Below are 16,695 nucleotides of genomic sequence, written 5' to 3'. Positions count from 1 at the left end.
GCCCATGCAACATTTCGAAATAAGCAGGAACACTTGGCAGAATTGAGATCACACATGGATTTGACAAAAGGTGGAACTGTCAGCCAACATGTACTAAAATTGTCCACCAGTGTTGCAATGTGTAGTAAATGTCCCAAAAGTACATTGTCAAACGTAAAATAGATGGAGCAGGCCTTTCTGACTAAAAACTATTACTATAAAATATCTATGTTGCAGATATTAAATGTGTTAGAGCTAGCTACTTTATAGATGTAAGCAGTTAATTGTAAACACATTGAAATATTCTGAGGAAAGGCACATGAGTTTTTAGTCTAGTATTGCTCAACGTACTAGTGCTTGAGAATAAAATGCTGTTAAAAGTAGTAAATAGTGATCGGAGAAGGAGAGATCATGTTATGAGGGTTATCTCGCTTACATGTGCACCATAATCTTTTTATCTCTTTATCTAAGGAAATGAGGCTTAAGCAATTGCAGTCTCGGGTGTTTCCTTTTCCATACTTGCTTTCCACCTCGATGGACTTTTGAACATGCTGGCCTACTTAATCATGTCTGCAAACGTGTACAAACCTTGGAAGGTTGAATTCATACAGCCTTGGTGGGGGGGGAAAGCAGTTACACATGTCAGCAGTTGCACAAGAAAAGGAAGGCAAAGCACAGGTGTTATGCAGCTGGCTAGCCAGTGCATTGTGGTGTTTACTGCTTGGTTAGTAAGCACACCTCTGGGTTTGGGCTTAAGCATGTCTTTCACAGAGAGTGTGTCACAGCACATAAGGGAGCAAGTGAGACTGGTGTTACTGCTGGAGGTAGAATCATGCACTGAAGACATGAACCCTTAAGAAACAATGTTTGAAGTTCAACGCTTACAGAGGAGCTTGGGAATATGAGCAGTTTCAACGTCATGTTTCCAGGCCTAAAGCATGTAGTAATACACAGTTGAGGTTATTCTGTCATCAATTCATGCCTGAGTTGTAATAGAGGATTAACGTTCCCACCTGTTACACCTTTCTTTCTGCTGGAAGTTACCACTCCTATCTAATAGAAAGAATGAGAATATGTAGGTTCCTCATCTTCCCAGGCTTCAGAATATAAACATATGCTGAATTTCATGGTTGTTTGGGTTAATATTCAGATTGTGAACTCGACTATCTCCAGAGCAGATATGCTGCAAATTTGGCTGACTGATTCATTGGCAATAACTTCTTCTACGAGAGAGGGGCAGAGAGCAAGGGACAGTGATCTGCATACAAAGCATGAATTGCCAGACCTGCCTTAGAAGTCTGAGTCCATAGGCAAATTACTCGAAGGTTGAATTTTTTTTATTTTTTTAAGGAAAAAAAATAGTGTGGTTGTATTTGCATACCACAGAATATTTACCCTGAAGATTAGATTACTTAATGTCATTTCTTGATCTAATGAAGTACTTAGGGAAAAGAACCTGGAGGAGAATAACAGTAAGCAGAAGTTGAAGAGGTCTGTTTAGTGCACAGGATATGTGTCTTAACCCTTTTGCTTCTTGTTCTGATTGATTCATGACTGCAAGGTGGTTTTGTTCATGAGGACATGATACAAGTATCATCACACCAAAGTGTTGCTGTCAGTATCCAGGGGAGAGATGGAAAAAAAAGCTGACTAATCTTACCCTTATGTGTGATACAAGATCACAAGGACTTGGGTATTTATGCTGTCATTGCTATACTGGCATATTTTAGATATTTATTTTTTTTTTGTTCTTGATATGTATTTCAGCTTTTTTTTCAACCATTAGAGAAATATGTGCAAAAAGTATAGTCCTTTTAAAATTAAAAGAAACTGTTTAAAACATGTTGCTTGCAAGCACTTGTGATGGTTTAGGGAGGTGTAGCGCAGCAATGACTATTAAGTGAACCAAAGGCATCCTAAGTACTGAAGTGGTAAGGGTTTTTTTCCTCACTTTACTGAAATATATTGCAATTCTCCTTAGTTATCACCAGATGGCCTTGAAAGTCTCTTTTTTTCTAAAGTAGGGAGCAGTGTAGACACGAGGAAGTGATGTATCCCTGTGCTGCAATCGTTCCAGGAAACAGTTGAGTTACAGTTCCCAGCAAGGTTTTGTTTTCCTCCAAACTTTTGTGTACAGAGCTAGAGCTGGAGCTAGTATTGACAATCTTAAATGTTAAGCCTGCCGGTTTCCTTTTAGATTGCATCATTTAACTCTCCTCTTTTTTTTATTTCCCCTTTTTTTTTAAGAACTTGGATTGCCAAGAATCATGATGATGAGCCTTTTTTTGCCTCTTTTACTTGTGTCTGTTCTGTTTATGAGCAGCTTCTCAGAAGTGCAGGGAAGGAAATGGAAAGGTGAAGGTACAACTCAAAACCTGGAAAGTATTGCCATTGGAAGATGCTATGATTATATTAGAATTGTGAATCCTGCTGTTGGGTAAGTTTTGATTGTTTCTGGATTAGTTTTTTATGTTCTGTACAAAATAGTTATTAATCAGAAGCCTGATGTTATGCTTCTAGCCATGAAAGTGATCCTATTGCAGCCAACATGCTTCTAGCTGTCTGGAAACAAAAAATGAATTTTTACAGATGTTATATTTTAAGTAAAGTAGTGTAATTAAGGCAAGATTTTTAATCCTGCAATTTTTTATTTTACATTTCTCCTCCTCTTACTGTTCTGTAAGGAGAACACCACACAGAGATGGCAGAGATAATGTGTCTGAAGTATCAAATCTGACAGTGCTCCTGGGAAGATCAGCTTTACCTTGCATGCCTTGTGTGTCAGGTCATGTAAGAAGGGAAACACCTCACTTTACAGCTATCTGTGGTACTGAAGGAAACTGTTTAGCTCATCCACCTGAAAAATTAAGTAGTAATCAACTGCTCAAGTAGGATTATCCATGAGATTTCAATAGCTGTGTCAATTATACAGAACTGGAGGTAAATCAAACACTTTGAGCACTTTTTCTGTCTTCCTTCCCTTGTAAGGACTTCCATAAAAAGGAAAAAAAATTAGGAAGGATGGTCTCCTGGAGTTCAGCCCTTTATTCTGCCACGAAAATTTTGTCCTAATAGTTTGAAGAGGTATTTGCAGAGGGGTCCTGGCTGGGTTACACATTGAATTGCTGCTGTCTGCAACAGGGCTAGATTATATTGCAAATATCACCTCCTTCCCCCAACATCCCTTTTTCAGTTTCTGTTGCAAAAGAGGAAGATACAGGACTGAAAACAGGTTGGTGGCTTTTAACAAAGGCAAAACTACACGTTTCTGCCCAATAACATTAGCTTATCAGAAGCAATTTTTTTTAAGTTCCTCATGAAAGAAGAAATCACCTTAGTGTAAATAACATAGTACTAGAATTTCAGCAGAACAGTTCAAGCTCGGCAAATTTATAAACATGTCACAGTGGAAGGTACAAATAAACTTTAACTATAGATTTCTACATATCTACAATATAATATATATATAATATATATTATATAAAATATGTAAATTTAGTTAACAGTTATGTAGGCAGTCTGATCTTGCAGTAGGCTCTACATAGGTAGAATTTCTATTGGACTTAACAGATGTCACTTCATTTATATCTGAAACAGAACATGACTAATAATATAAAATATGCTAAAATGAACAACATAAAGGATAGAAGTATTAACTTTATCGTTAACTGATTTGGACTTTTGAATACAATATTCTTGAAAGTATTTCTATATGTCTCATGTTTATGATAGTATTGTGATCTAATTAATTCCTGTGATATTTTCAGAATATAATTTTAAAATTGAGCAGTCTGAACACATTCATCAAAGTCTTTTTGTTCAGGATAGCATGAAGCCAGGCAGGCCATTGGGACCACTTTCCTGAATTAAGACCAAAAATGACATTATAAAAAGAAGAGCTACACAATTAATTTCATATAATGGGGGGTGGGGTGGGTCTCTTTCCGTGAGGTCTATAAGCATATAATGTAATCCAAACAAAATGAAAATTTCGTATTGAACAGGTGCAAAGCAGATATTCTAATTATTTATAGCCCTTTCTGTTCATTGTCTGTTTCTTAGTTGCCCCCAGGCTGGCTTTTACAGAGGCATGACCACCTGGATATGTTTTGCTTCTGAATTTATGTGCAAATACAATAATTCTCTAAAAATACTTTGCTAAGATAAAAGAAGCTAGCAAGGCATGTCTTTACACGGCAACATAGTTAAAATCTTCGTTAGTGAAGCCTAGCCATGAGTTAAAATGTAAAGATGTTTATAAAAACATAAGAAAAACTTCCTCTTATGTTATAACATGCAAAATGGCAGGTAAAGGATGCATTTTACAAAATGCTGTGGTCATGTAGCAGTGAGGAATTTGAACAAAGATCATGTTTCAAATTTTCTAACAGGAGCATGCTGTATAACACAAATGTTCCTGTAGTGCTTTTTCTCCATACTTGTTTATTTGTAATATATTGTGGAAGTTTTGAAAACAAGTTCTTTAACTGACTAGTATGAAATAAGTCTAATAGGACTCATTAATGTCTATTGAGATTAGAAGGAATTGTTCTGAACTGTATTCCTTCCCAACCCTATAGTTTCAAAAAGTTTTTTTGCCAGCTAAGAAATTTTGAATATCAGAGCAGAATAATCCTTTTGATTTACAAGCTGTTCAAACCCGGATGAGAAGTCATGAAGAAAAAAAATGCAGTATGCGAATTAACCAGGAATTTACTGCAAGATTCAACTGTCAAGAAAGATATTAAAAGTTCCATTGATCATAACTTACAAGTACTGGCATGAGTAAGTGAGTACTTACAGCAGAAAGCTCTTTAGCAAAATAAGGCAGAAATATACACAATTGTCAGAAGCTGAAGTATAACAGCTTGAAATCAGAAATAGGGCACAAATCCTTTTATCAAATAAATCTATTTAAACCTTGAAACTACTGATCAAGGATCATATTGCATCACTGAATATTTTTGGATCAAAATCCATATCTCCTTATGATATATAGGGAATTATTATATAGTTATTGGAAGCATGTCCAGAGATTACTGTAAGAGAATCTGTGGTACGTTTCCTTCATGGGAGCTGCATAGCTCATCACAAGGGGTCCTTTAAAGTGTCTCCTTAAGGAATCTGTGCCAGCCAAAACCCTGCTGTCTATGGATGACATTAAATGAGCAAAACTCTCTAATGGCAAAGTTTGATTTACTTGTCTGGACTACTGTTGTTTAAGCTAGAGCTTTGCAATTACAGCTGTTCATGTTAGGAGTGCTGTATGCATTTAAAATAATTATTCTGTTGTGCGGCGAGTTCCTGGCATAAACCTTGTTACAGTGGTACATGGGAAAGGTACTGTGGAAAAGTGGTGAGAGCAGGAATTCCCTTTTTAATTACTACAGGCAGGTTCAGATCTGTGACAGATGAGATCCTGAAAATCCAGAGAGATAGGACACTTTCATCCCTAGATAGTCTGTCCTGTTCTTCCATGGGAGGTTGTTGTCCCCAAGGCAGAGCTGGCAGAAGGGAACTGCTGGAGTGTGCAGCAGTTTATTTCAGGCCTCCTTTCACAAGCACTTTAAATGCTGAATGCTAACAATATTCTTGTAGCTACTGCATAGTGACAGTGTGTTCCACGCAGTTCCACGCTGGTCACTGTACTCATTCCAGCTAGGTAAAGCTGCATAGTCCTAGGGCACACAAGGCATCTCTTTGTCAAAACCATTATTCTGCCACTGAAACTTTCAGTAACTCCTCCTGCACTTGAATCTGACATTTTGAGAGTAATAGGGCATTCCAGTAGTTTTACATATTTAGCTGTGGTTTAGTTGGAATGGCTTTTTATATCTGAAAAATTTCAAAGAAAGCTGTTTTCTTTACTATTTCTACAGTGCTGGATAGCAAGCTTGCTGTATATACTCTACCTATGAAGATTTTTGTTGAATTACAATGTGTTTCTAATTCCACACTGTAAATGATAATATTTTCCTTGCTACTTCCTCCTAATCTGCTGCAGTTATGAATCAGAAAAAGACAAGATCTATACGCTCTTCCTGACCTACAATTTTTTTACCACCCTGACTTCAGTTTTTTTCCTTAACCTTACGGATATTATAATGTGGGAATTTGAAGAAGTTGGGAACAAACTACTTTCTTGCTCCGCTTTGAAAAAACAATTCTGCTGTTTGTTTGTTTCAATGATTACAGTGAGAAGAATTGTTCAGAGATATGGGAAGCATTTAAAAGTGCATTTATTAACAAGGATCCTTGCAGCATTCTACCTGAGGACTATGAATTATTTATCAACCTGTCATTGCACACAATTCCAGCTAACAAGGTAATGATTATTTATGTTAACTGTCCTTAGATATCCAACAGATTTTCTATGACACAGTTGAAAATTGACAAAGTCATTATCTGGCTGACTTGTGAGTCATTCTTTCTGGCCTGTCTGTAGTTTAAAAACTAGTCTCAGACCTCATAGCATTTTTCAATGTGTTTGGCTCCATTTATTTTATATGCAGTAGCTTCTCAGCAACCTCTCTCTTTTTATACTACAAAGATCCTCCATTTTTCCTGCTGTGCTGGGAGCCCTGACATAGTCCCTGAACTTCTACTTTTCCTCAAGTTAGGTGCTCTGCCTGCAAAGGGTGTGCCTGCTGTCATCTTTTGCTTCTACTCCTCACAGCCAAATCTGGTGGCAATGACATGTTAAACATTGACACACTAAAGAAACATAAACAGAAATGAGATAAGATGTTGTTATATGCCAGAAAACAGTAAGAGTTTGATGTGCTGGCAATTGCAGAGAACTGTGATTGTGCAAGAGACAGGTTGTACTTTAAAGCAGTTTTTCCTCAGCACAATTATTCCTCATCTCTAAATGTTATGAGTTAAACCAACAAATACTCCTGTCAACATAGCTTAATGCTTGAAGAGTTTTGCAAACACAGAAATAACAGCAAGCTGTATTATTTTTTCACACCATAAGCCAACATAGCAATGTGAGAGAATTCTGGCAACATATATCTGGCTTATAAATATCTGTCTTCCCTTATTCCTCCTTTTCCTAAACCTGCCCGCTGAAGCAGGCAAAGCTAGGCCTAACTACATTCAAAATAGGTCTATGTCCCTTCCCATTAAGGTATGAGTGTCCCTCAAGTCTCCAGAGATCGGAATTTACACCTCTATAAAATAAAAACTTTGTTCCTCTAAAGACAAGCTAACATTTCTGGTTATTAGTTGATTTTGAAAGAAACACCAAAACATGTTTTAAACTGTTTTTGACACCCAATAATCTCATTGTGTACTCGCCCAAGTGTCAGTACATATCTTCTTTTTTATTTTCCCTATTTTTATATAGTCTCTCTTCTGGGAAAATAATCAGCTACTAGTCAATAGCTTTGCTGACAGAGGACGTCGCTACATGTCTGTGGGTGATACCCTGTTTGGCTTCTTTGGAGATTTCCTAAACTGGTGTGGGCAGGCAAACAGCTCTGGTAAGATAACGAGTGCTATATTAAACATTTGTCTGTAAAACCACAATGGAAACTGAGTGCTGTGTTCTGGAAAAGCTAATTTTGCTCTTATCTGGTGAAAAATTAGGGATAGCTTCACTCTGGTATCATTTGAATATTTAACATTGCAGTTAAGGAGCTCACAGTGAAATCTAAACTGTGCTTCAGTGGAGGTAAACCTCCTTCTCAATTCTCTGAAGCTGGAGCTCTCTGCATCACAGGAATAGAGTTAGATCCATTTCAAACAAATTACTGAATCCACAGAATGTCACTATTTGTGTAAACTGCAAAGGATGGAAAATTATTGAAAAAATACAACAGTAAGCTTCCAGTGTCATGTCAAACTATGTTGTATGTTCAGTGAGTAATGAGCACATAAATTTACTTCCTTTCTAAACTCCCTTTTTACAGTCATTATCATCTCTCTAATAGCACAAATCACATGCCTTCCTACAGGACTGGACTATGAATCCTGCCCTACTACGATGGAATGTGAAACCAATGCAGTGGATTCTTTCTGGAGGATGGCCTCAATCACTGTAAATAGTGCATTAGTGCTGACTTCATGCATTAGCCAACGTGTCCTGGGTGGTTCAGGAAAACACTGCCAGCTCAAAACAGCTTTAAACCTGTAACTCTGCTAGATTATTTCTTCTGATACAAATACACTGTTTTAGACTCAATACAGTGTTTTAGCAAGAGGAACCTAATTTTCACCTTAGCTAGATAATGTGTTAAAATTCTGTGTTAGCATTGTTAATATAAATCATATACTAAGCACAATAAGCACAATAGCTGTCTACTAATTGCAGGTTCAAAGTGATATTTGACAGCTTTGCTGGAAACACTTTATTCACAGATCAAACCCAACACAGATTGCTAAAATGCTTTCTTCCTGTGCTGAAGAAACTATTTATAGGTGTGAGAAAATAGCTTAATTCATTGAATTAATCCACTGGCTGTTTAGTTCCTGTCCTTTCTCCTGAAATGACCTGCTAGGGTGCTAGTGTAGTAGTATTTTTGCAGTTCTGATATTCTTCTTGGTAAAATTATTTCTTTAGTCATTGTTGCTTGCAATAAAATAGTTTTGTGTGCAGTTTTGGTCACCCCAATATAGGAAAGATATTAAGCTATCAGAGAGAGTCCAAAGGAGGGCAACAAATATGGTGAAAAGCCTACAGAGAAAGCCATATGAGGAGCAGCTGAGGTCACTTGGTCTGTTCAGCCTGGAGAAGAGGAGACTGAGGAGAGACTTCACTGCAGTTACAACTTCCTTGTGAGGAGAAGAGGGGCAGGCACTGATCTCTGTGGTGACCAGTGACAGGACCCAAGGGAATGGCCTGAAGTTGTGTCAGGGCAGGTTTAGGCTGGATATTAGAATAAGGTTCTTCACCCAGAGGGTGGTTGGGCACTGGAACAGGCTCCCCAGGGAGGTGGTCACAGCACCAAGCCTGACAGAGTTCAAGAAGCATTTGGATGATACTCTCAGGCACATGGTGTGACTCTTGGGGATGGTCCTGTGCAGGGCCAAGAGTTGGACTCAATGATCTTTATGGGTCCCTTCCAACTCAGCATGTTCTGTGATTCTGTGATTCTGTAAAAAATCTGTAAGATGAGTTCTGGAAAACATTGTTATGTATTGCAGTATGCGAAGCACAGTTCAGGGGAGATACATGTCTTGTTGAATGGTTCTGCAGTCGGAGGAGCTTATCCACAGCCAAGGTAAGAAAACTGATTTATGTGTAGAAAGTCTAATAACTGCAAAAAAGGTCAGCCAGTTGTTTGGGTCTTCTGCTACAAAAAGCATGGGAAATGTAGCTGAAAGACCCTCATGCATCAAAGTCTGCTCAGTTGTGAGGACAACTCTTAATTGTCCCTAATTGAAGGAATTAATATGAAATTGATGGAAATAATGCTTTTGACTCCTGCATTTTACAAACTGCTGTGGCAAGCAGGATGAATGCTCTTTGAAAGCTGCCTTTAAGTCAGTCAACATACTGTGGCAAAATGTTTATGTCTTCCAAAAGGTGAGCATTACAAAATTTCTTTTCAGCAACATATCCAAGGAGAGGGTATTGTTACAAGGACTGTAATTTCTGTCAGGCTTAGAGCAAACTTGGTAAATTCTGTAGGGAAAGTTTTTTGTCCTGGTATTTCTTGACCTTTGAGGACATTCAGAATATGAATCGTATTTTTCTAATCTGTGTTGAGCCTGATTGTAATTAGAAGATATAAAGTCAAGCAAGCCCATATGCTACAGCAGGATCAGAGCCTTCATTAGTGTAAAGTACAAAAGACTAATTAATTTTCATGTTCTTTCATGGTTCTAAATTTTTTTTTCTTGAATCAGTTTTTTTGCAGATTATGAAATACCTAATCTCCAGAAAGACAAAATCTCACAAATTGTTATTTGGGTTGTGGATGATATTGAAGGACCAGATCTGTAAGTTACATTTTCAAAAAAAATTTAATTTCTCCCTTTTGGACCTGTCTTTAAAATTTCACCTTATCTTTCTGTTTGATTATATTTGTGTGGCACTTAGACTAAAGTATTTTAGATTCTTTCATGAACACAAAAGGCACAGGCTGCCATTCCTAAAGAGTACAAAAATACCAGAATTAGACAAAATATAAATAAGTTCTAATATTAGATCTGTAGTCAACTCTTGGTTAGATCTGTATGTGTGGATCTCTGGATCTCAGACCTTCAGTGAAGACATAACTTGTACAGTTTTACTAAGAGTCAATCTGAATTTCAGATTAAGTGCTGACAAGAGATATTTCTTTCACCTTGCCATATGCATTCTTTTCATTCTTAAGTATTTGAAAAATTTGTAGAAGCAGATAAATGCCAACAGGGGGCTCTTTTTCTCTCAATAATTAATCCAGTAATAAAATGTAGACTTTAAAAATGTATAATTTTGCTGGTAATTTAATTAAAACAAATGAATAAATAATAAACAAATAGATCAGTCAGAACAGAATTGTCTGTTGGTAAATAGCCAAAGACCAAGTGACAATTTTCAATTGAAACCTAATGGAAAATAGATTCTGAAGTTAAAAAAATTAAATCATTAGGCTGGAAATTAGGCCTTGTTTGGCACTGATTAAAGGAAGAATTAAATAGTCTATTCATTATAGCTTTTGTGGGAGTCACTGCAAATACACATAGATGAATTAGGGGTACAGAACAGAGGAAGTCAGTTTTGCAGGGTCCCTGCAATTTAACATGGGGACACTTCATTGGTCTTAAAACTGCCCTGGCTGAAGAGGGCCAGAGAAATGGACTCAGATGTCACCATTCCACCACATGTGTCTGAATCCCAGGTGTCCTCTGCATTCTAGGGAGCATGAGGCTTCTGTTCTTGCTATTCAATGGTTTTTGGTTGCATCCATTCATTTTGTGTCATTTCCCTTTCACATCTCATCTCTGCTCTTTGCTATCTCCTTTTGCTTCTTTTTCATTCAATTTTGGCATGGCCAACCCAGACAACGTATTTTACCACAGTGCTGTGGAGTCTACAAAGCACAGTTCAGCCTTCCTCTCGAAATCAAAGAATGAAACCCTTTGGGAGGAAAAAAATCATACAGCTCATCTTTCCAAAAGTTGCCCAGACTACAAAGAAAAGTAAAGACAAGCACTGAAGATTAATTTATCTTTCAGTTAATGGATGCATGGAATTTTGTGGATTTTTATTAATTGCTTTCTACAATTATTTTATTGGTCCCCATATGTTTTCTGCAGTCTGCATACCAGCAGATAAGTAACACTGGCCTTAATACTTTATGTTGGTGCAAATTTAGAGGTCTCAGCAGGTTCTGTACTATGCTAAACTTTCTTATGCTGATTGGACCACAAATTAAAAAATCAGTGCTAGAAACAGAAGCTGTATTTAGGATAATTTCTGGGTTTTTTCATTCTCTGTGCTTTTCTATTGTTCAATATTCAAGAGAGAGAACAAGCTTCTAACAAAAAGAGTATTTCTGTTTTGTTATAACCAACAGGTTATAATTCTGTTTTATTATAACCAATTATAAAGACAGGTAGAATCAAATTTAGCACTACCTAAATAGTTGCCAAAGAATATTGCAAATGAAACATTTAATATTTTACGAAGTTATTTAGCTCTTTTTCTGTCTAGTCAAATGTTAAAGGTGGGATTATTGGTTAATAGAATCTGAAAATGCTACACTGGCTGGAACTAAACTTGTAGGCTGCAAACTAAGTATAAAATGTGAGCCAACTGTAATGTAAGTAGATGAAACATTACAATTAGCAATGTACAACATTATTCTGGAGGTGCTATGGAATATAGAAGAGGCAAAGTAATGGGGATTTACTTTACTAATTCCATCAAGTTCTGTAAAGGAAATTATATAACAAAAGACTTGCAATAATATTGAAATCCTCTCTCACAGAGATTCCTGTGGAATCCACAGTGTAAAGATATTAGAAACCAGGCTGAAAACCCTTGGTTATAATGTCACGTGCATTGACAATTACAAGTAAGTGAAAATTCTTTATTAATATGGTGTATTTGCAGAAGTACCTTATCTATTTGATTCTTACTTTTCGATACTTTAATGCCATTAATGTTGTGTCTTCAGGAGAGACTGATATGTTGGAGGGGTGATGTCACATTTTTTAGATTTTTTTGCCTGTGAATTGAGCAAAACACTACATTGTATTGTATAATTAGATGAAACATTGTACTCAATATCAGACACAGAATATGGCCTCATATTCCACTTCACTGTAAAATCTTTATTTGGATTGAAAATCTAAGCACCAGTTAAAACCACTATTGCATGTCTCCAGGATTATTAGATATTCATAGTAGGATTCACAGCTCAAGTTATTCCCAGTAGATTTTAAGAAAATTTAATTGAAGGGAATCTTTAGACATGACAATACTGTGAGTTTGTTTCATTTTTTCATTGGTTTTCCTCAGTTTTCTGCTTGAAAAATACTAAATAAATTGATATCTTCACAGGTCTGTAGTGTTCTTACTCTGCTTGGATTATCCTGATAATTCTAAGTGTGCCGTCCCATCGTAAGTAAAAGAAGTTCAATCCATCCTCAGTGTCCTTACAATCGAATAAACAATGCAGAAGTCAACAGTTCAACAGATCCAACCTCTACCATCTATTATATATCATCCATATAAAATATACAGTATTCTTCAATTTATTACTTACTGTGCCTTGAGTAAGCTGTCTCTCTTTGCAAATTGTACACAATTGTCTGTGAGCACCTGCTGTTCAAAATTAGGGATTAATGAGTTCTCATCAATCACACAGTAACACTATATATGATTCTTGGTATGAATGAAGTTTGTACATATCACTGTTCTGGTGCAAAATCTACTACAAATTTGAAATTGCTTTATTAATATTGTTCCTTGAATAATGAAATTGTAGGTCAAATGATGGCACATTTCTCCAGCTGCTGGAACTAAAGGTTTAAATTTTGAGGAAGTTTCTTTTTCATCTTCCATTTTGTATGAAACTCAATTTCTGTATTTCAGTGTATTTAGCTTGGGCACAATGCATTTACCTTGGGCCTTACCTAGTAGGGTATCTGCAGAGGTGCAGTTTACATCCAAGACATAACTTTTTTAATTAGCAATCATCATTCCAAAACTAGCTTTTAATATTTTCCCATCTTATACTTATTTTAATTTACTATATAAAGAGAATTAAGATAATTTATTATGTATTTCCGTGATTTACAGTAAAGATTGCTGTTTTCAATTGTGACTAGTTTTCTTAATCTATATGCTGTTGCATGTTTAGGTACACATAAGATACTTGAACTTCTGCTATGAAAGATCTTACTTGCTGTTCCCAGTTATGGCAACAGAGAGATGCAACTCCTGCTTGCCTCCCTCTGGGGAGGGGCAGTAGTGCTTCATGCAGTACAGAAAAGTAGGTGTACATCATTCTCTGTAACATATGTTCAGCTTTTAATGCATCCTTACAGAGAAAGTGAGTACTCTGTTGTTGCCGGTCACTGTAAACTTTTACTCATCTTGTTATGCAACAACGTTTATTCTCACATCCAAATTATATCCTATCACCAACTTATAAATATTATGAAAACAGACTCCTTCTAGGCAGTAGATCATAGGCTTCCAGTCCCGTTAAGGTTTTTGTTTGTTACAAAATGCCACTTGCACGGTGGATTAAAATAGGGTTTCCCTGTTCTGCCACTGAATGGTAGGGCTTTTGTTAACGTGTCAAAGGAAAGTATATTTATCCCATGAAAAATCATAGCTGTAAATGTAGTGACAATATTAACAAACTGGAGGAAAAAGCACTTTACAGGACTTAAAAAAAATATAATATTGTGACCTCTTAACAGAAGATTTTTCTCCTCTCCCAGGTTTTAAACCATTTCCTTCAAAGTTTTGTGGTGTATGTTCCTCAGCTGAGAAAACCTGGATGAGAAGGCTTATGGAAACCATTAATGTCTTTTTCTTTTCAACTAAGGGATGAGCATACCAGTTCTGCAGTATTACTACATAGTGCTTGCAGTATGTAAGCAGCCACCCCTTCTCTTCCATCCGTGCCGGTACTTAAAGTAACATAATAACTGGCATTTTCTAAGCATCAGTCTCATGCTCTCATGGGATAATTATTAACCAACTCAGATGTGATCATCCTCCTTAGGAAAACTTTCCTTGCTTGTTTCCTTCCTGAGCATGCTATTCCCTCCTGTATGCATGACACTGTAATAGGTTTGATTTACTTCATATCTGCACTATCCCAAATCAAGACAGAGCTTCACAATCAGAATGCTAAACTGTCATTGCCTCTCCCTGAAATTTAAGTAACTAAAGTGCTTCAAGCCAATGAATACTTAACACTGTTCCCCAAATCACTTACTTCTCTGCAATAAATAACATCTCCATTGAAATTAACTGCCTTTTCACAAAGTCTTAAGCAAATGCATACAAATTATTTGATGATTATCTTCTTAGGTATTTTTTTTCTGTGGAGGGATGTGATGGCTCATTAACTGACATGGGAGCAGTCTGGACAGTAGGGGTATCACTAGGAAGAGCATGTATCTGTTAGGAAAAGGTTTCCTTTGCAGAGTATGTGCGCTCAGTGTACACTCAGTGTACTCAGGCTCTGCTGCATCCCCTTTCCTGAGGCATATTTGCTGTTACAAGGCTGATAGCTGCCTTCTTACCCTGCAGAGAATAGTGTCCCGAGCCCAAAACTACCAGAGTCGGGCAAGTCATTTTTTATGTCACCACAGCTCCTGTTACACTGGCATAGCAAAGGAGAGGGATGGGTCAGGGTAGCAGAGGGATGGCCTATAACGTGCTTTAATGTACTTTGGGCTTCTTGGGTATTGGTAGTGCCCCTTAATTCCTCTCCAGGCTTGAATTATGTTTTTGCTGAGTCAAATTTGGACTTTGGCTTGTTTAGTTGAGATCCTGACTTTTGAAGAAAACTTGTAAGTAAAAACTAACCACTAGATGGCATAGGTGGCTTACAAACATAAGCAGGAAGGAAGCCAGATGCAACCTATTAGTAGTGGTATTTATTACTTGCATTGTTGCAATGTCAGAGAGACTTACAAATGGATCTGGATACTGCTTTATCAAATGCTGTGAAAATACAGTCCTACAGGACCACTGCTGCCTAGAAGAGCTCTATAAAATCACAAGCATAAGGCCAGAGACAGTAAATGAAGGGGTAGAGGCAAGAAGGCTCAGGTGTAAAGGTAGAAAGGAGCGTTCCCAGGATATTCCAAAGCTACTTAGTTTATAAAATCACCACAGCCAGAGAGAATCTGTTGGCTAGCTCGTATGAAGAAACTTCTAGTTTAGCACTTGGACCACGAACTTCATCCTTGGCAACAAACCCCTGATATTTAAAAGAATCCTAACTCAGCTCTGTGCTGTGAACATCCTGTTTGTTTTCTCTTCTTCAGATCTGCACCAGCAGGACAAAGAGGACCTATATCTTCAGACAGAGGAGGCAGCTGGAACAAGCTCATGTTTGTTTCTTTTGTAGGCTTTTTGTTCAGATTTGCTTTAGTGTACTAAGTTAATCAAATGAATCCATATCCTCTGTTTGCCTTAGCTGGCTATAAATTTGCCTTCAGCTGATTTCTAAGTGCAGTTTCATCCTGCATCTGGGACTGGCAAACCTGCATATTAAAACCTCGCATACTAGATACCAACTTCTTTTAGTATCAAAAATTAACCTGCTGATGCTAGAAAGCCTCACCCTTCATTTCCTTCTCTTGATTAGAAGAAATGCATTGCTATTTCCTCTTATCTTTGTTCTCCAGAATAAAACAAGAATAATACGTTCTGTTCACATATTTCAGAAGGAAAATTAAAGTATGCCTGTTGTACATCATCCGCACAGATATCTTGTTTATAAAAACATCCTAGCATTTGGCCTTGTGAACTTAAGTGGCTGACTATCATGTTTTGGGAAAGGGAAATACGAATTCAGATAGGAGAGATTTTAGATTTCTCACTTGATATAAGATACAATAGGTAAGACAGCAGAAAATTAAACTCATTTTCGTAAGTGGTCGAGCACTTGGGCCAAACTTACCTGAAACTGTTGTACAGCAAGATTCTGGCTTGCATACTTGCATACAGTATTTTACCACATGATATTGATTGCTTTGTCATCCACACAGCTGTTCCTGGCCACTGGGTAGCAAATAGTCAGAAATACCAGGTCTAGAAAGTTCCACAGTTTTTCCACTATGGTGTGATTTATGGTATATCATATTCAGACAAGAACATGCCAAGTCAGACATTGGCCTACTTGCAGTGAACTCAGTCAGCATGCTTCAGAATATACTGAGGAGAGAGCAGATGCCATTCTGAAGGTTTCTTGAGTTACTTTTGTGAATTATCTTAGTGTTCCAGCTAGATACTCTTCTAAATCATCAGCTAAACATCCAGCTACCAAGATGCCACATAAATCTTCAGAAAAAAAATAGTCGTTCTACTAGAGAATAATTTTATGTAGAATTTTGTTGCACATTCTGTGCTAGCTTCTGTATTATTTATTTGTGTTTATATTAGCTGGTTGCCAGGAAACTGGGATAGGATATTCCTGTTGTCTGAGTGAATCCAATTTAGGGCTCCATAGTAGATTTACATCCTTTCACTCCCTGTTACATCCTATCCTCCCTGATACAACTATATCATGTTGTATCTAAAATATG

General features: G+C 37.0%; 1 protein-coding gene across 5 annotated transcripts; it reads left to right on the top strand.

Annotated features, from left to right (window-relative positions):
• Positions 1 to 1,685: 1,685 nt before the first annotated feature.
• LOC108493338 (ADP-ribosyl cyclase/cyclic ADP-ribose hydrolase 2-like) lies at positions 1,686 to 15,861 on the top strand. Of its 5 annotated transcripts, none has more exons than XR_001873481.1 (10): positions 1,694 to 2,416; positions 6,175 to 6,304; positions 7,331 to 7,466; positions 7,941 to 8,023; positions 9,130 to 9,206; positions 9,835 to 9,927; positions 11,904 to 11,990; positions 12,479 to 12,538; positions 13,870 to 14,020; positions 15,433 to 15,544. XR_001873481.1 is itself a non-coding variant. In XM_017806665.1 (9 exons), exons 1-9 carry the CDS (start codon positions 2,247 to 2,249, stop codon positions 15,545 to 15,547), a joined length of 951 nt encoding a protein of 316 aa, XP_017662154.1. In that variant the 5' UTR covers positions 1,686 to 2,246; the 3' UTR covers positions 15,548 to 15,861. The 5 variants fall into 5 exon arrangements, 2 of the variants coding, with proteins under 2 accessions (XP_017662154.1, XP_017662244.1); XR_001873473.1 differs by having other exon boundaries at positions 13,870 to 14,024; positions 15,433 to 15,518; XR_001873471.1 differs by having other exon boundaries at positions 13,870 to 14,058; positions 15,433 to 15,469.
• Positions 15,862 to 16,695: the final 834 nt, after the last annotated feature.

This window comes from Lepidothrix coronata, unplaced genomic scaffold (assembly GCF_001604755.1).
Source record: "Lepidothrix coronata isolate B3197 unplaced genomic scaffold, Lepidothrix_coronata-1.0 Scaffold0, whole genome shotgun sequence".
NCBI lineage: Eukaryota > Metazoa > Chordata > Aves > Passeriformes > Pipridae > Lepidothrix > Lepidothrix coronata.
Note: the sequence above shows the minus strand (reverse complement) of the source record. Positions and strands in the feature narration are given on the sequence as shown.